The sequence below is a fragment of the Amphibalanus amphitrite genome, unplaced genomic scaffold, assembly GCF_019059575.1.
Source record: "Amphibalanus amphitrite isolate SeventyFive unplaced genomic scaffold, NRLGWU_Aamphi_draft 000026F_arrow, whole genome shotgun sequence".
NCBI classification, from domain to species: domain Eukaryota; kingdom Metazoa; phylum Arthropoda; class Thecostraca; order Balanomorpha; family Balanidae; genus Amphibalanus; species Amphibalanus amphitrite.
The window spans coordinates 1,537,898-1,557,805 of record NW_024881522.1 but is presented as its reverse complement, the minus strand read 5'-3'; the positions used below and the strand labels follow the sequence as shown (position 1 = coordinate 1,557,805).

Below are 19,908 nucleotides of genomic sequence, written 5' to 3'. Positions count from 1 at the left end.
CACTAGGCACTGCATATCCATGTGCTAGAGTTGGGGCGCTGCTGCACGTGCGCACGTGCAGGGGTCGTTTCCAGATCTCGAGAACGGCTGGACCAATTACCCTCAAATTTGGTACACAGTTAGGGACCGGTTAGTAGGGTGCCGTGCACAAGTCAGTTGGGACCCATTTTGCACGTGCGCACGTGCAGGGTGCCGCTTCCAGATCTCGAGAACGGCTGGGCCGATTGTGCCCAAATTTGGCACATCGCTAGAGACCGGTTAGTAGGATGCCATGCACAAGTCAGTCGGAGGTACCCCCCTCGCAATTTCGCACGTGCAAGGCCCACCCTCTCGCTCGCTCCGTTAGTCGCCCCAAAAGGCGTTATACTGGTTTAGTACTTTTATGAACCAATACGCTGTCAATACAAATGCACCGATGATGCTGCTTTTTGACGACAATATGATTAAACAAAAATGGCGATACGGCTTTATTCCCGATCGGTTAACCAATGTATCAGACATAGGTACGGCTTTTTGCATGACAGTATTGCTCAGGTGTCGCGTACGATGCGGCTTTCTTCCACGATACGGCTTTTTTCGTGAAAGAAAGATTCCGCAAACTCGGGGTTGAATTGGAAGCAAAAAAGTTTTTCGCCTTTTGTTTTTAGGTTAAAATAATTTCCCTTTTATAACCACTTTCATTGGATGTAAAATTTCTTTCCGATCACTGCAGTATGTTTTGTTTCGTTATTGAGCAAAGTTAACGAATTTTATAACAAAAAACGCGTTTTTGCCTCTCCTGAACAATTTTCAATTCGAAAAAGTGCCCCAGATACGGCTTTTTTCCTCCCGACGGCAGAACAGGCAGTTTCATGATTGCGATAGGCTGGCGTATGGCGTATTTGTTGTTAAGAGTGCTAGTCATTCTGCTATTAAGCGTTTTATGTAACTATTTTAAACGTAGTTTGCGTTGTGTCGGCGCTGCAAACGTACTATTTTTGTTTGGAGGAAGGATTAATATTTCTCATTACACACTGATGCTTAGTTCAGTTTGCATGCTCAGTTTAGACTATCCCGTTCTTTGCCACATACTGATAAGCTTCCTGCGCTGTCTGCCGCAGGACCGACTGTTTGTTCAGTCCGAACGACCAGCTGGTGGTGACGGGCACCTCCCTGGAGCGCGGGGAGACCCTCGGGCAGCTGCACTTCTTCCTGAGGAGCACCTTCGAGAAGGTCGCCCAGCTGCCGGTCGCGGAGGGCGTGAGTTCGGGGCGCACGACTTGGGGTGACTTATTTCAACCGATGTTTTAGGATTGATGTGCATATGAAGAGTAAATGAAACTTGTAAAGTTGATAATCCGACTAAAGGTAATTGACCGCATCGAGGCTCAATATTTTATGATTTAGTTTTTTTACCGGGTAAATGTGGCATTTAAAATGTTGCAAGGATCTTCTGCAGCTCACATGACAAGACACTTCTTGATGTCTCAAGAGTTAGGTCGCTCTTTCGTTTTCGCCCCACTTTAGACTATTGCGAACACCATGAATAATGTGTTGACGCCTTACCTCCCCCCTCAGCACGTGATCCGCGCGGTGTGGCACCCGCGGATCAACCAGCTGCTGCTGGGCTGCGGCAGCGGTGTGTGTAAGGTGCTCTACGACCCGGACAAGTCGCACCGGGGCGCCCTGCTCTGTGCAGGCAAGAAGAAGAGCAAATCCAAACAGGTACGGTGGGAGACTAGGAGGGGTGGACTTGGGTTGTCATTGGTTCCTGTTGGTTCCTCATTGGTTCCTGTTGTCATTGGTTCCTGTTGAAGGCTGCTTTTGGTGATAAATAATAACCTTAATTTGGAGTTCGCTGTACCTATCTACGTCGAATTGCGACCGTTACCATGGTAACTGTAACCCCCGCTGTTCACAGATGGACGTGGTGATGAACACCCAGGTGATCACGCCGCACGCGCTGCCCATGTTCCGCGAGCCGAGGGCGCGATCCACACACAAACAGGCCGAGAAGGCGCGACAGGACCCCAAGAAGTCGCGCCGGCCCGATCTGCCGCAGGGAAAGTCAGGTCAGTACAGCGGATGACGCTGTGCTTGTCTTCTGAGTGCTTTAACTGCGTGTGCCCACAAACTTACACTCAGCTTGCTCGTTCTCCTCCCTTTTGGCGTGAAAAGAATTTAAAATTGACATACTTCTTAATGCCCGATCTATCATTTTCCTTTGAGGTTTGTTTTGACTATTTCTTCGACATCGTACAGTAATGGATATACAAACAATGGTTCTATTTGTGCCCAACCCTAACCGTTCATCTCTCGCCGCCAGGCACGGGCGGTCGGGTGGCCGTTGGCGGCTCCACGATGGCCTCCTATATTATGCGTACGCTCGGAGTGGAGGCCAAGAAACGGGAGGAGGGCGACCCGCGCGAGGCGCTGCTGAAACACGCCAAGGAGGCGGCCGAGAACCCCTACTGGGTGACCCCTGCGTACGCCAAGTGAGTCAATGGAAGGAAAGGTTGGAATGGAATGGAAGGGATGGAATGGAAGGGTGTGTGTGCGCACTAATTAGGCGGATGAGAGACGTATTTGGCTTTGGATAGAAGTGGCTACGAATCGATAGACGGCGGCGGCAGATGACTTCGAATCACTCAGCCTGCCGCGAATTCGGTCTGCGCTTTCCGTCGTCAGTGTTTCTATAACGCTGTGGTGTGGCAGTAAGATATGCGGAGGGAAGCATAGCGAGGACCATATTCTGCAGGTCGATACCGCCGTTTCAGGATTTGTTGTGTTTGGTGTCGATTCGTGCTATTTACCAATTGTTCTGTGTTGACAGGACGCAGCCAAAGCAGATTTTTCAACCCGTGGAAAACTCGGACGAGCCAGATTCCAAGAAAAGAAAGACGTGAGCTCCAGTCCGCATCACTGCTTTCATGTTGTTTTCATTCACATCACATCTACGTCACGCGTTTGTGTGTGACAGAGGTCCGTCAGTGTTGTATGATGGATATGCGCCATGTGATCATTTCATCTGCCTTTGTATGTTATTTGGTGGGTGGCTTCTCTTGTAAGAGTGCGCCCCCGTACCAGCAATGGGTGCTGTTATTGTGACAAAATGCGCCAATAAACGGCGTTGGATATGACCGACACGGAGAGTTCGCATTATCAGTCGGCCGAATCGTCAGGTTGTGCAGTTCGTCGTGCATATTTTACGGCACGTAAGCGAGTGCATAGGCAAAAAATCGCATTCAAGGCCCTTGGCTCCCACTCCAATAACCGCTGGTTCCTGTTGCTTTCGTCGCCACTCCCACGAACTCCTCCCTCACCAAACCCATCATCGTCCTATTTACAATATATTCACATTATCTCATCACATTCTACCCGGTCGGGTCTCGGTTCCGCCCGGCGCTGTCACCCGAACCCCGGCAGTTCACTCAGACACTCTGAGACACTATCACACGGCGACGCGGGGCGGCGCCGGCTTCTCAAACTCGTCCAGCTGCTCCTCGTAGTAGGCGCCCGCCTTGAACGGCTTCAGCTCCCACATGATGCGCTCCTCCATGGTGGTGAGCGGCACGCCGAGATCCGAGAGGGTGGGCGCCCCGGTCGGCTGGTCAGTCACACATTCCTGTGGGAGTGGGGAGGGGATGAACAGGGAGCGCGGCGGACGGGGCGGTTGGCTGTGGTACCGGCGAGACTGAGCGAGGGAGGAATGTGTCACCGACGTTGGTGACTGATGACAGTGGATGGGATTTCAGCACCCTCTGAACATTCACTAAGAATGCCGTGGGCCTTAACCCTATTAGTGGCAGGGGGGGGTTGTTTTTATCCACCCCTCAGGTTTTTCGGGAATATCTCCGAAACCGCTGAAGCTACGATGCTGAAATTTTCTGACTTTTCCTAAAACTAAATTGGGCACATTCCCTGAAAATTTCAAGTTCATAACTTTACCAGGGGCGGCTCCAGAGCACTGGGAATTGGGGGGTCCTATTCGTGAAGCGAGTCATTTGGGCGAAGATCACGATGCTGCACCAGTTTTACGAACAGTGAATAAAAGGTATCATGTGATAACATATACAGTTATTGTGCATCCTCTTTTGACACGTTTTTGCTATAATAGGCGGATCCAGGCGTCCAAAAAGGGGGGTTATGTTTTACCTCCCAACATAGGTGCCCTGACACCGCCTATGCATTACCAATACAATTTTAGTCGTTCTCTCATAAGAAAATTATAACATAACAAGACCATTACCACCCTTTTTAGAAATAGTACCAACAAAAACCTTATTTACTATACTTTTTGTGTACCCCCAATCTCAATGATCTGTATCCGCCTATGATTTTTGAAAATGCATATTTTTAGGATCCATGTGAATTCCTGGTTCATTCTCTATCGATCGGCAAAAGTTGCGTTAAGATTGGTTCAGAAACCTGGCCGTGATAAACAGTCTAAAATGTATCTGCAATTTGCCCGTTTTTACCCCCCTCTACCCCCCCTATTGAAATTTTTTAATTTTTATTTTTTAGAAATGTAGATCACGTTGAGCGAAATCGAATGCCGTTTGAATTTTGAAAATCGGCCCGCTAGATCTCGAGATATCAAGGGGGGGTCGTAAACAGCCCCCCCCCCCCCCCTGCCACTAATAGGGGGTAGCCAGGAGCCTGCCACTAATAGGGTTAAAGCAGCACGCACTGCATAGTAGGTCATTTCGGAATGACGGATGATAAAAACAGCGTGCCCTTTATCACCACACACCGGCATAATCTCGCATCAACTGAGTCATGCAGCTAATAGGCTTCTGCAGCAACCATGGTCCATCCATTCAGGCCGCATATGCCCGTCGGGACCCGCCACCCTACGATACACTGCCCGCCACTCCACCCCTCCGTCTGGTACTCACCCGTTCCACCTTATCCGGCACGAAGGTGCCGATCGGCCAGCTGGGGCAGATCATCTCGTTGGCGCGCGCGCGCAGCATCAGGAACGGGTCCCACTTCATGTCGTAGCGCATGTAGCCCCAGTCGCTCTTCTTGCGAATGACGCGGTGGAACCAGTCGACCAGCTCGCTGAGCTGGTACCGGCGCGGACTGCGGGGGGTTAAACGTTCAATAGGTAGGTAGTCTCACTAAGGGTGAGCTGTTGAGGATAGGGAGGGTTATTGGCCTAATTTACCATTGTCATTTGCAGTGATTACATAATTTCTTGCCTAAAGTTTAGAACATCCAGTGACCATTGGTCATATAGTCTCTGACTTGCTCGGCGCTAAGTAAGAAAGTCCAGACTTACGTAAGAAGCAAGGTTCGTCGAGTTCTATCGCGTGTCTGAGGATTCCGCAAACAGACGACTGCGTAAGATTACAGGTCACTCACTCCCCCCCCCCCCACAAAAACGACAGAGCGCTCCCCCCCCCCCCCAACTCTCACAGCCCCCTGTCACCCGTTAGACCGACTCACCCGAGCGCCTCGTAGGTCTCCCCGGCCGAGTCGGGGCTGCGGATGGCCTTCTCCACGGCGCGCGCCACGTCTCCCACGAACACGGGCTGCTTGATGGTGTGCTCGCCCTTCCGGTAGAGCGGCATCCACTTACCCTGGTGCCGGGTCAGGCTAACAAAGTACCTGCAGCGGGGCATGGGCGCACGTCAGGGGCTGGGCAGACGACTACGCGGTGGTCGACGTACGGTTCCATCCCCTAGTCCAAAGCGAGCGTGAGCTACTTCAGTCGGGAACGAACACGTCCTGTCAAATAAGCTGACCAGCTGGCAGCGGCTTCGCAACCCGCAACTCTCTGCCAACTCCCCCCTCTCTCCCCGCCCTATCCTTATTCTTACACTTGCTCCATGCTCCAATCTGCCCCCCCCCCCCCCACACACACACACAAACCCACGCCAGACCCTCCCTTTCCCCACCCACCTAGTGAAGCGGTCCTCCTGACCAAACATATCGGCCGGCCGGAACACCACCGCGTCGGGGAACTCCTCCCGCACGGCCATCTCGCCGCGCCACTTGCTCTTCAGGAACTGCGAGCCGCCCTTCAGCACGTGGCCCTCGGGGTTCTCGGCGGCGTTCAGCGCCGAGAAGTGCACCAGCGTCTTGACGCCGGCCTCGCGACACGCCCGCGCGATGGCGCGTGCACCGACGTTGTTGACGTCGTCGAACTGATGGGGAAGGTTTTGAGGTGTTGGAGTGGTCATGGTGGGCGTGCATTACACAGCGTACAGCTCTAAATGGTAAAATAAAAGAAGTGAAGGAAACGGTGTTCTGATATGGAATTTGAACAAACCTACATTTCGTGCGCCTATGCAGTATGCTGTATCCGCGGGTAATTCAATATTTTGGAACCTCCCATGTGGAACTGAACAACACGACACGTCGCTGCCGCCGAAGAGGCCGCACCATATACCGGGCTAACTGGAGCTTGGCATGCTCTCCCCTATACTCCCTTGCCCACCTTGAAGTTCCAGGTGTTGAAGTCGCGCCCGACCAGGTTGATGACGATGTTGGAGTGTCGGACGGCCTTGCGGATCGAGTCCATGTCCTTGAGACTATAGTGGCAGAACACCACCTGGCCCAGGTCGCCAGCCAGCTTCAGGTGGCGCACATCGTAGTCGTCGCCCCGGTAGGTGGCCACGATCTGACGGGGGCAGCGCGGTCAAGGGCTCAGACGCATAACAGTCGTAGAGGTAGCTTACTAGGCATTAGTAAAGGCGCGCAGCTCGGTCGCCAATATCAACAATCGAAATTGGTGGCCTGAGATAATACCATGCTGAAAGTATCAACACAGATATTTGAAGCAAGGAACAAGTTAAGTCGTTAAGTCCTGTTGTTCTACTACGACTTACATGAAGTTCAAATCCCCCCCCCCCCCAAAAAAAAACTAACCCCGTCCCCCTTCTTCCATAGCATCCCTCCCTGATCGCTCCACCGGTGGCCGCGCTGACCTGGGAGCCGGTCTTGCCGAGCCGGTTGACGACATAGCGTCCGAGGAAGCCGGTGCCGCCGAACACGGTCACCACCTGGCCCGAGAAGCTGGAGCGTCCGCCGCGGCCGCGCGGCAGGTCTGTCAGCCGCGTGGAGGGCAGCACCTCCACCTCGCCGGCCTGCGCCACATTGACTCCGCCCGTGGAGGCGGGCCGCACAGCCGCCGAGAGCGCACCGCGGCTCACTGTCGCACAGCGACCGAGGAGCGTGGTTATTCTAGGAGAAGGTTGCTCATTGCACTAACAAATCAGCAAACATAGGACACCTAACTACATTTATATTGTAGCCTACATATCTTGAAATAAGGGCAATATGAATGAACTCTGTATAGCTCATACAACCAATGAACAACAAAACTGTGAGCATTAAGCGTGCCATGACGTTCTGTTGATTGTCTACCTACATTGCATACACCTACACATCAAGTTTGTGGCAGTATTGAACTACACATGAGCTTCAGTGAGCTAATTAATTGAGCATAGCAGGAAAAACTGTTTAAGTTCTTTTGAAAAGTATATGAATATGATGATTATCCTATCAATCTATCATTTACCTATTTATTTAAATGTTTTCGTGTAAAAGCATGACTTTATCACAGTAGTTGATACATCAAGGTTACATCATACATGTTACAGGTATTGATCCAATAGATCCCAGGTCATTACGACTTACACATGTGAATTTTAGGACAAATGCAAAGTAGCATGGGGATAGTTCATAGGTTGCATATGGATTGCTTTCTACCTTATGTCTAGCAATACTGTATGCATACAAAATGAAGCATCTATCATTTTTTGTGATCTACCCATCTCAATGCAGTCATTGTTCCAATGGCACACTTGGTGCTCTTTAACAGTGTCCCATATACCTACTTCTATTGATAGATGTTAGCAAATGAACTGAGCAAATGAACACCTTTTAACATTGATAAAGTGAAGTGCTTGAATTTCACCTTAATCACTGACTGACACTTAAATCGCCTTTACCCACTGTTTAGAATAATGAAGCCCTAACAGATGAGTGAGAGTAACAACTATTTCACCTGCCATGCTGAAAGGAAACAGCATCTGAATGGCTACACTACAAAAAAACCTTTTCACTCATGAAACCAACATAGCACATACCACAATACTTGTGACTTACGAACACCACCAGTCACATTGTGGAATGTGGATACCTACTGCCTAGTACACCAATCTGATCTTTATCTTAATTTAGAAAATATATTATCAATTAAGCATCAACAAAAGAGATGTGGTCAAATTTAAATATTTGCATATTTTTCTTCCTTATTTCAATTCATTTAGTTCGGAAACCATAAACCCTTCCATTCACTTCACCCAGGAAATATAGGCAAACCCCATAACCTTAATTGATGTTGGACGTCTTTTTGACTTAAGAATTGAGCATTTAGATCTAAATTGAGGATAGGAGATGCAGGTGGTGCTTAAATGTAGAGAAATAGCCTGTAACCTTCGACGATCTACGTCAACATACGAAAAAGACGAAAGTGACGCAGAACATAAGCACAAAATACCGACAAAATCGATGAGTTTCATGCACGAATATTACTCAGTTAAATAATCAATATTTTGTTATTTATTTATATTGAAAAAGAACATCTGTCACTTACCACCTAATAGTCCAGATGAATTTTTCAGCAGTGAGACCGCCATAGCGGCGCGCAGCATCTGCCGCTTACAGACGAAGTGAAAATTTAACATCACAATAATTGGTCATGAAAGGTTTGATGACATCATCAGATTTGATCAAATATTGAGCAATATCTGCTTTGAATTGTAAATTTAACACAAAGATAAAATACTTGCTGAAAGAAGCAAGAAAAAAATTCATAGTTTTGAATGTCTAATCTTAATCCTCGTCCAAATCACTGCAAAACTAAGAAATTTAACCCACTAAATGCAGTATCCCGATATACGTAATCAGAACGAGGTGAAGCGTTGCAATAAGGCTAATCAAGGTTTCATATTAGCTCTTAGCTCATGAAGATAAAATGATGCATTGGATGCATTCTTTTTCTGTTTCGGTCCCCTTTTGGGGTCAATGCTTCTCTTCCATAGATATGCTCTATTCCGAATATGAAGCGGATCGGATATTATCATAGGCGGTGTCAGAAAGATGGTCTTGGACGCTGCGGGTCGTGTACTTGTTCTAATTATCTTTGTTCCAAAAGCTCCTCAGATTTCAATCGTTTTCATAGCAAAGAAATGCGGTGACTATTAGCATAGGCGCGGGAGCCGGGGGGCAGTGGGGGCAGCTTGCCCCCCCAACTCTTGGGCCGTGGGGGCGGTGCCCCCACAGCTTTGAGACGGAATACCACACTTTTTTGGCAGATGTTTTCTTTTTTGTTGAAAAAGCCGAGGAGTGAAAAATAAGTGGCCTAAAACCGGTGAGAAAACTAGATTTGTGGGTACCCTAGGTTGATCTCTATTATGGTGTGCCCCCCAGTCAGAAAGTAGTTCCCGCGCCCCTGACTATTAGTATATAAATACAAAGAAAGAAAACGAAGCAGTTTACGTTAGCGACAAAAGTTTGCTTTAGCAACAAAAAGAGGAAAGCAAAAGGTCTTGGGGCCTCTAGAGGATCGGCACTCGGCAGCCGTCTGGGCTCGCATTCGTCTTTTTATCCTCGCGGAATCTATATCATCCTCATTCAGATTTCATTCATGATCATACTTTTCCAATTCCGTTCCATAACGACGAATGTCAGTCAACCGATCATCATAGGCGGCGGAACGGGGAGGGCACCGGGGCACCGTGCCCCCTTTTGATTTTGGCATTTTAACATTAGCCCTATGGGCGTTGCATGGAAAGAATGGGACCTAAAGTCGGCAGTGCCCCGACTTGCCGACCTAAAGTCGGCAGAGGATGTTCCGCCGCTACTGCCGATCATGGATCGCGGCAGCTGGTGAGGGCTGGCTGACACTCCGCGCGTTATACTCGGTAAACTCCATCCCCGGACGCAGCCGAATTGGCAGCTCCACCGGAAAACTCTTGGTCTACGCTAGGCTTACCGACATTTGAGGGAGTTTCAAAGAGTTATTAAGTGGGAGTTTCCGAGTTTCAGAGAATTCCGAGAGCCTAGAGTAAATTTTTATCTCAGTGGACAGTGTAGGCAGTGCCATTAGAGTTAGGCAAGGCTAGGAGGTCGGTATTCCACCCGGAGACGAGTGGTGACCGTTTGAGCACCTGGGCAGCCTGTCCGCTCACCATTGCGGCACGTCTTTTCCAACGGGACGGACTCGGCCGCTGCGGCGCACCCGGTCTTTTGAGATCATCCTCTTCCACGGGCCGTATTTTCCCGTCCGGGCTGCGGTCCAAGTAACCTGCAGAGGGCAGTTGCTATTATAGCTTGACCCTCATTTGCACAGATGAGCTCTTATACAAGTTACTCGCTTTGGAGATAATCTGATAACATAATCTGATATACGATAAAACTTAAAAGTGTCTTGGCAATAGCTCGTTTATTTCAGTCGGCGTTTAAACCGCGCGGTTCCCAAGCCTGGCCATGGTCACATTAGCACCTTCCATGAATGAACTTGTGGATAGGTGCTTGATGTGTACCTACTACTCGACGCGTATTATCTCATCCATGTCAACACATTACGCGGCAGCGTATAATATCTGAGGGGGGCTAATGTCATATTCTGACTATGCTAGCGGATGTATGGAACTCCTACATACCTATTAAAGATATGTATAATTAGATGACAGGCATGATAATAAATCGACTGGAGCATAACTAGATCCACGCTTTCCATGACACTAAATTCGAAATGCTCTTAAGCTATGACGCAGACAAAAATAGCTTATTCACAAGCGACAAAGTTTCTGAGCTCAAGTCTTCGATGGCGTTCTTGTCTCTGCGTTCTCCATCATCTGTCGCCGTCCCGCGGCGACAATCACCGCCAGCACTGAGTAGGCGGCCGGTGCCAGGAGGCACATGACCACCGAGCCGATCAGCGGGGTCAGCAGGCTCTGTCCCACGCCGGCGCCGGAGAGCAGCACGATCCGGCGCAGGGAGACCACAATGACGGCCAGACAGAACGGCCCGTACAGAGCTGTCCAGACCAGAAACGGCACCGCCAGACCGGGCCACCGCTGCGACAGGGGGAGGGGCAGTCATGGAGGGGGGGGGGGACAGCCAGACCAGGCCACCGCTGCGGCAGGGGCAGGGGGAGGGGAGTATAGTCAGGTCTTAGTGACAGGGTTGGTACTACCCGATGGTAAATTTGTTTGTCAGCCGTATATCCTTAAAGAAATTCCCGGACTAAAATATTGTCGCTATATATATATATATATATATATATATATATATATATATATATATATATATATATATACCTAGATCTGTCATGTATAACATACAAATATCCCCGGACAGGTGCAAATGCTCAAGTTTCACAAGACCTCGTCTTGAGTGTCCCGGCACAAACTGAAACGTGAAATGGTTTGCTGCATGGAACTTCAAAATCTATGACCAACATTATTAGGTCTAACGTTACTGTTTGGTATGACGACATGCATTTCCAGACAAGGTGTGCAGGTGTCAGGTACTCACTATACTCACCTTTCTAACGGCCGTAACAAGTAAGATGGCGACCACAAGCCATCCGATGTTTACTACCAGAGCAATAATTCCGATGATTCGCTGTTCTGAAAATATATATTTTCATACATTAGCTATAATTGACATCTTGCACTACATACTTGTACATCAACCATATGGTGAAACGTACCGATAAATAAAAACGTGTATGGTGAAACGAGCTTATATAGTCACATTCGTGAATCGTGTAAGCATATTTTAATCGCTTCGTAACATAATTTAATATTCAAGAAGTGTACACCATTATACTAAAGTACCAGTAGCCGTCTAGCACATTAGTTACCCCCATACATATTACTCGTTACGCGGCAATATTCGATCAGTGCATGCGTGGCGTGGGTCAATTTTAGGTAAGGCCGGTAAGGCACTCATGGCTTCGGTGCGGGATAAGACCATTGTAATTTGTATTGCACATTGAACTATTGCTAAGACACGACCTATCTAGTACATTCATTCGAAGCCCAGCGTTGCAATATGTTTCGGACCTCGGTTGATGTGTAAATTAGAGGACTGGTTATAACATTTTTTATTGTTTCGCCAGTTTTAACTTAGTTCGCCAATTATACCAATACATTTTCCGACCGACACATAACTAAATATAGATTATTATTTCGCCAACAAAATAAAACCCTCACCCTCCCGCGCCGCCTTCTCCAGGGGGTGGGCGTCGGGGCGCTCCTGGTCGCTGGAGCCGGTCGCCACCGTCCATGACAGCAGAGACACGGAGACGGTGGCGGCCACCTGAGGACGGAGACACAGACGGAATGGTGAGATACAACGCACAGAGACGGACGCAACAGCTGTTTGGGTATCTCTCGGCGAGACGTCGAAAAGATTTGTGCATTTACGAACGTTTTAGTTTTTACTTTTTTACCATAGCACACTAACGATAATTAATTTTTTATCAATGTTTAGCGACAGATCATGCGAGATCACAAACCGAACGGGTAGTTCAGCGGTCAAATTTCGCGATTATATAACGCATTACGTATATTGTCCCGCATCTAAGACATTTTCACAATTTTCAATATAGGTACTCTACCGTCTACGATGCACTTTGAATAGTTTCCAACTCAGTAGCAACCGCTAAATAATTTGTTAATGGTCTATAGAAACGGTGCCATTATTTAGCAGTGAAGCATAAATGCTAAATCAGGAAAATAAGACATTTGATGAATGACTAAAATCTTAACTTATAATACATATCATCTAAAACAGCGGTAGATCATATGTACATATGTAGATGATACCTATGATCATATGTAGATAGCGTTTAACATAAGACAAATTTATTTGGAGAGAAATAGCACGATATTCAGGGTAATATCGTGTAATAGGTAGTGAAGCGTGTAATACCTATACAAAATAAAGCGAAAGGCGTAATAATAAAGCGTAATAATAATACCTAATATCATAATGTGTAGGTTACATAATAATAACGCGTCGTAAATATATCATTACGAGCGAGCGAGCGCAGCGAGCGAGCGAGTTCATACTGAATATAAGGGAAAATCCTGAGTATGAGCGGGGGACGCTCTTCAAAAGCTAATATCTTAGGAACGGGACATCCGATTGACAAGCGGTCTTCTTTACTGAATGTCACTTGGACGTAAAAGTTCTGTGGTGTGATGGCCACCATGCGTTCTTGCCAACCACCGCACGTGGCGCGTGGTAAAGTTGGACATTTTTTAAGAACCCCCAAAATTGCAACCTCAATAACGGCACAACGGTTGGGCCGATTGAATTGAAACTCGGTACACAGTTAGGTCTCCATCAGATAATTCATCTGCATGTGGTAAGGTTGGGGTGCTACAGCACGTGCGCACGTGCAGGGGGCGCTCCCAGATCTCGAGAACGGCTGGGCCGATTGCGCTCAAATTTGGTACACGGTTGGGGACCAGTTAGTAGGGTGCCGTGCAAAAGTCAGTTTGGACCCCGCTTGCACGTGCGCACGTGCAGAATGCCGCTTCCAGATCTCAGGAACGGCTGGGCCGATTGCGTTCAAATTTGGCACACCGCTAGCGACCGGTTAGAAGGGTGCTTTGCACAAGCCCGTTGGAAGTACCCTCTCGCCCTTGCGCACGTGCAGGGCCCACTATCTCGCTCGCTCGTTCTTCGCCCAAAAGGCGTTTTACTGGTTTAATAGTAAAACCATGATTTAAATGTTGTTTGCTTATTACCTCTTATTATAGTATACCTGTTATTGTTGCTGATTCTACATTGAAAACATCTGAAAGTAAGTAAATGCACCTAACACAAATAGGGGAGAGCGGGGAGAGTTGTATCATGTCCAAGTTATATCAGGGCTAATTGTGTCAAACTTATCCAATGGATGGCGCTCGTGATACGACCAGCCGACGAGGTTTTCCGGGCGCCATCTTTCCCTGTTCTGTCGTGTGGCTGGGTGGACGCGTCTCGAGGTGAGAGCCGATTTTATGTTTTTTTAATGTCATTCTAAAAAAATAAGTTGCAAGAAAATGTGTGTTTTGGGCATTTAGATATGCACGAATTTGAAAGATCTCCGTAGCGGTGGTGAGGGTAGGTTCTAAGGCTGCGTGAGTGAAAATGGATTTCTCCAGCTGTCCGCTGTTTTTGAGCACGAGGATGTTTTTTTCCAAGATGGCGGCGAGGTACATGTTGTATCAGAGCCGGGTGGGGTATGTTGTAACATGTATGTATGTATGTATGCATGGGTATGTTGCTTTTGATCGCGAAAGCTAAGCCCTGGCTCGCGTTTGTAGGTAGCTAGTCAATACTCGTTCCATTTCGGCACAATGTGTTGGCTTCTTTGCTCTTAACGGGCCACTTTTGCGTCTAGTCTGTTGATGTTTCGTTCGTTTCGATGTTTCGTTCGGATTGACTTAAGTTTGGTCTAATAAAAGTGAAGCCTTTGAGCATATACATTGTATTAACCCCATTTAATGCTGTTGTTATGTTCAAAACCAGTAGCAAGCACACTCCCTGAAACGTGAAATAGTGATACAAATTACCCCACCATGTGATACAACTCACCCAGGCCATGGGGCAAGTTGTATCAAAAACATTGTTCTATTCGGCAGACCGTAAAAGAAAAACTGGTAGAGGTAGCGGAAAAGTTACTTCACACAAAAAAGCAGAAGAATCAAGGAAGGAGATAGTATGGAAATAATGAGTTTATTACGGATAGTTACGAGGTTATGGGTCTCGGAGTAAAAACTGATACAACCCACCCCACTCTCCCCTACCCTCAACACCGCTACGAAGATCTTTCAAATTCGTGCACATCTAAATGCCCAAAACACACATTTTCTTGCAACTTATTTTTTTAGAATGACATTAAAAAAACATAAAATCGGCTCTCACCTCGAGACGCGTCCACTCAGCCACAAGACAGAACAGGGAAAGATGGCGCCCGGAAAACCTCGTCGGCTGGTCGTGTCGCGAGCGCCATCCATTGGATAAGTTTGGCACAATTCGCCCTGATACAACTTGGACATGATACAACTCTCCCCGCTCTCCCCTAATAGGTTCTAAGGCTGCGTGAGTGAAAACGGATTTCTCCAGCTGTCCGCTGTTTTTTGAGCACGAGGATGTTTTTTCCAAGATGGCGGCTAGGTACATGTTGTATCAGAGCCGGGTGGGGTATGTTGTAACATATATGTATGTATGTATGTATGGGTATGTTGCTTTTGATCGCGAAAGCTAAGCCCTGGCTCGCGTTTGTAGGTAGCTAGTCAATGCTCGTTCCATTTCGGCACAATGTGTTGGCTTCTTTGCTCTTAACGGGCCACTTTTGCGTCTAGTCTGTTGATGTTTCGTTCGGATTGCATTGACCTAAGTTTGGTCTAATAAAGTGAAGCCTTTGAGCATACCTATAGGGGAAGCCGGGGGAAGCCCGGCATAGTAAGCTCTTTTTCATTTTTATTACATACCATACGTGCTGTATAAAATGTTGATATCCTGCTAGCTAGCTAAGTTCATTGGCCGTGTTTTCCCAAAAATTCGGTTTCGTGGAATAAGTATAAGGTTGAGAAAATCGAGTTTTAAAAAAGTGTTGATTTTTCTGGGGTAAGCCCGGCATAGGGGTAACGCCGGCCACCTCCCCAGCGCTTTACAACGAGTTGATGAAACCATTATGTGTTTTCCAAATATTAACGGAAAGTGAAATATTAAGGTAGGGTAGACCGGGGCAAGTCGCCCCGCCGAGGTAAAACGCCTCACCGATGTTTCTCGGAACTGGCGAGGTTCTGGGGAAACATCCTCTCTTCTATAAAACGTGCACTATATGATCATTATATGAGCAAACTGGAAAGAAATTGTGATAACTCTTTAGGGAGATATAGCCAAAAATTTGTTTTTGGAGTGATTTTTATGTTTTGCAGTCAGATTATGCATCATGGCGTTCTTTTATTGTCCACATCAGGTTACCGACTTTTATGTATTTTGAACAAGTAGTGTCTAACGCTTATAATAATGGGTTGGTACGTTTTAGATTATCTTTTGCTGGAGTGCAAGGCGTTGTTCTTTGACCGAACTACGTGATGGGGTAAAACGCCCCAGTAGGTCGCGGGGCAAAAAGCCCCATGGGGCGTTTTACCTCATGTGTTGTTCCGAATACCCACTTCCTAATGTTCGGTAACTGGCGAACAGTAAGTTTCTATGCAATTTTATGTGCTTTTCTCAGCAAATTAATGGCAAAGGAAGTATTTTGTTAACATTTGCATTGCAATAATTTATTATTTGGCCTTATGAGCCAGGCGAAAAACCTGTACATACAATAGTGTCATAGCTGAACACCTGACAGGATGGAAGGTGCTAACTTCAGTTCCGTGCCTCCCAAGGTCTAACGGGCCTCTCATATAAGATTTAGTCAACTAGCATGTTTAATCTTTAATCTAGAGTATGGGGCTTCTTGCCCCAGGCCGTGGGGCGTTTTGCCCTGGGGTTGGGGCAAAATGCCCCATTTGCAGTTGCTTCACAAATCACTTCCTAGCTGGGAGTTCGATCATAAGTGAATGAATTTGACGGGTGGAATTTAAAGTAAAATGTCCAAAGAACGCATTGAGCACAAATTTGGCCTTCCAGGTGATGTGGGATATAAGTTATGTAGCAAAATAAATTATCTGGGGCGTCTTGCCCCAGGCTACCCTACTGATTAGCTCTGGACATCTTAGAGTTTATGTCACTACTGGTATTTTAGCTAGCGTCTACTACATATACAGTACAGGTCGATGAAAATCGTGATGCAAAATTGACAAAAAATGTGTGGTTCAAAATTCCTTAAAATTTATTTTTCTTTTTACCTTAATGCATCATATTGCATATCATTCGACTCGGCTGATGAAGAAGAACACAACGACACCATTTTTGAAGCTCTAGCTTCATTGTCTGTCGCGTTATCTACAAAAACGTAGTTTGACCCTAGTTGACCTTAAGTGACATGACTGGCTTTGTCTATGATAACATGTTTATTTTCGAAATTTATCTTTGATCTAGGTGTAAACCAAACCTGCTCAGTACCTATTATCTCATGGAAAACCATGGTTTAGTGGCATTGCTCTCGGTTGGGGGTAAGCTTGGCCTCTCGCCCGGGGTTACCCCAATGTGCTAATTTTTATTTTAGAACAGCGATATTCGAAAAAATGTCATACTTAAGCCATCCTGCCTCGTCACCCCTCACTACAAACACTTAAACGGTCCTTACATAACATTCGTATAAATATTAGTACTGTATGGTATAACATTAACAGTGCAACATATCTCACTTTTTAGCTAAAAACCCTTAAAATATCATTTTTGCGCTATAACTTTAACAATATGCAACTTTTGTCAGCCTTAACTTTTTTGCTGGCGTTACCTTAGCTGCAACGCTGAAAGGACAAACAGTTGAGCATTTTATTGTGAATAATTTAGCCGGAAACGGGGTGGCCGGGCTTCCCCCGCGCCCGGGCTTCCCCCGGCTTCCCCTACATTGTATTAACCCCATTTAATGTTGCTGTTATGTTCAAAACCAGTAGCAAGCACACTCCCTGAAACGTGAAATAGTGATACAAATTACCCCACCATGTGATACAACTCACCCAAGCCATGGGGCAGGTTGTATCAAAAACATTGTTCTATTCGGCAGACCGTAGAAGAAAAACTGGTAGAGGTAGCGGAGAAGTTACTTTGCACAAAAAAAGCAGAAGAATCAAGGAAGGGGATAGTATGGAAATAATGAGTTTATCACGGATAGTTACGAGGTTATGGGTCTCGGAGTAAAAACTGATACAACACACCCCACTCTCCCCTACAATCACTCGATTTTTTCTTAAGTTTGTCTGTCTTGGCAGATAAAGCAATACCAGAACAGGCCTACGAACACACATATTTGATCAGGATCGGACGATCGGACACTTTTAAAAGGAGATCTTTCGTGCCTCCCGGAAATTCACCGGAGAGCAGATGTGGGGTTTAAAAAAAAGGTGTCGATATGTAGGGGAGACACGGGAGGATATGGGCCCCCTGGAGGTATGGGCTCGTTTAATGATGTCAGACCATCGCTAATATAAGGTTTAAAGCATGCAAATTAAGACTGGATAGACAATATGAAGTTTTCTTGCAAGATTATAGGTAAGCTGAGATGCTACGCACATCATGGCGTCATAACCGGGAGGTTCGGGCCACCCACCCCCGGTGATCATAAATAAATAAAAGATGCTTTCATTGAATGTCCCCGTCGATAAATTTTATTTTTGTCGCGTAAGTTCGAAAATTTAACTTCAAATTTCATCCGAACAGAAAAATGTTATTTATCTTATTCCATGGTGCACGATTGAGTGTACCAAAATACATATGGGCCCAAGTGACCTCCATGAAGCAAGCTGTTGGCCGCTTATGCGGTTCCTGGGCTCTAAGAGAGATCAAGGTAGATACCAGCTACGAGTGTTATTCTTATGTCGAGAAAAGAATATGAAACATGGCACCGGCCAGTACCTCCCGGTGTACTTTGATGGATCGAAAAAGCACACGATTTATTGAAAGTTATTTCGAGACAAAATCGTTGATCCAAGATGCCTAATACCTATCAGGCACACGTTGCAGGCGAAAGGCAATTTCACGTACAGCACAGTGAAAAACCACATCTAGCCACTGCCCACTGGAAGAAAATTGCATTTTCACAAAACGGGCCCATACCTCCCGGGTCTACCCTATGTCTTAGATAATTACATATGGGATAAAATAACTCAAACACAAAGCCGCATTGCCAAGCTCCTTTTCTTTCGGGGAAGTTCATCGTTTGTAAATTGGTATCGTACATTATACATTAGCTTATTACAAGCATAAATCCCATTGCATGCTAATATAATGTTTCTCACATATAAGATCGGAACGGCCAACCAAGCGATCAGCAGCTCAGAATTGACGGTTTGACATTGACAGATACTGACAGAAGAGGTTACGATTATAACTTACGATTATAGTTCACTAGCTTAAGTTAACTTAAGTTAACTAAACTAACTTACAGTTAACTTCCTCAGATCGCTAACTCGCTCGATTTCGATTTGGGATCATCATAGGGTGTTCCGGGTGTTCCATCCTTCCGATCATCACGATAGGTTGAGGTCAAACCACTCGGTTACAGAGCAAACGCAGCCTGTTATACAACGCGGCAGCACAAGGCTTTCCCCATCAGGCCACGTGCCTGGGCACGCTCACAGTTCAAACAAGAGAAATGCGAGTTATATAACCGGCGTAGGCCTTGACCCAGAGGCCGGAGACCAAGACGAGATTAGTGCAGCTCAACGCAGCACCGGATTAAGATGCTATACCTACTCCGGAGCGCCAAAGACAATTGCCGAAAATTTATAAATTTGTTTGGGGCATGCGTATCCCAAAAGCTGACATGGAAATTTAACATGTACTTCCTACTTACCGTGGTGAAAATGCCGATGTATCTGGTTCGGTTGACCGCATTTCTTGTCAAACAGCGCGGAGCACATGTATCCATGACGAGCTGCGTTCCGGCGCTATACAGCTTCTACTCTCACCGCCACGGGCCGTCCCACAACACACAGCCACACACACACACTCGGCGAGACGGTGTCGTAGACGACACGCTTCCCACTCGCGCCCCAGAGGCCGTGTGCGCGCCGCGCGCCGCCCCGCTACGGCACGAGAGGCCTGGGTGGGCGGGGCATACGGGGAGGGGCGGGGAGCGACGGTGGCTCACTTGGCAGCGCGCCAGCCACAGCGGTCGATACGAGAATTGTTGGATCACACGCGCACCGCCAGCGAATCAAAGCGAGCCACAGATCAATGGGCAAGAGTGCGCCGTTTTGAGCAACGAGAAAAATTTGTTGATTT

The 19,908-nt window shown here is 47.0% G+C and overlaps 3 protein-coding genes across 13 annotated transcripts in view; 1 reads left to right on the top strand and 2 right to left on the bottom strand.

Annotated features, from left to right (window-relative positions):
- Window positions 1-3,123, top strand: part of LOC122363833 (WD repeat-containing protein 70-like) — a 32,173-nt gene extending 29,050 nt beyond the window's left edge. For all 11 annotated transcript variants that reach the window (XM_043333659.1, XM_043333651.1, XM_043333631.1 and 8 more), the window contains exons 9-13: window positions 1,101-1,239; window positions 1,558-1,704; window positions 1,901-2,051; window positions 2,306-2,474; window positions 2,813-3,123. In XM_043333659.1, the coding sequence (XP_043189594.1) occupies window positions 1,101-1,239; window positions 1,558-1,704; window positions 1,901-2,051; window positions 2,306-2,474; window positions 2,813-2,885 (679 nt within the window). In that variant the 3' untranslated portion in view covers window positions 2,886-3,123. The remainder of the gene's footprint in view (window positions 1-1,100; window positions 1,240-1,557; window positions 1,705-1,900; window positions 2,052-2,305; window positions 2,475-2,812) is intronic.
- A 192-nt stretch (window positions 3,124-3,315) lies between these two features.
- On the bottom strand, window positions 3,316-9,017 carry LOC122363867 (NADH dehydrogenase [ubiquinone] 1 alpha subcomplex subunit 9, mitochondrial-like). Its single transcript, XM_043333667.1, has 7 exons — window positions 8,588-9,017; window positions 6,915-7,138; window positions 6,425-6,607; window positions 5,887-6,131; window positions 5,431-5,592; window positions 4,878-5,064; window positions 3,316-3,604 (listed from the first exon to the last, which is right to left on the bottom strand). The coding sequence occupies exons 1-7, from the start codon at window positions 8,676-8,678 to the stop codon at window positions 3,431-3,433; spliced, it is 1,266 nt and encodes a 421-aa protein (XP_043189602.1). The 5' UTR covers window positions 8,679-9,017; the 3' UTR covers window positions 3,316-3,430.
- A 1,398-nt stretch (window positions 9,018-10,415) lies between these two features.
- LOC122363823 lies at window positions 10,416-19,870 on the bottom strand. The gene is made up of 4 exons (XM_043333552.1): window positions 19,478-19,870; window positions 12,219-12,324; window positions 11,545-11,630; window positions 10,416-11,075 (listed from the first exon to the last, which is right to left on the bottom strand). The coding sequence occupies exons 1-4, from the start codon at window positions 19,550-19,552 to the stop codon at window positions 10,812-10,814; spliced, it is 531 nt and encodes a 176-aa protein (XP_043189487.1). The 5' UTR covers window positions 19,553-19,870; the 3' UTR covers window positions 10,416-10,811.
- Window positions 19,871-19,908: the final 38 nt, after the last annotated feature.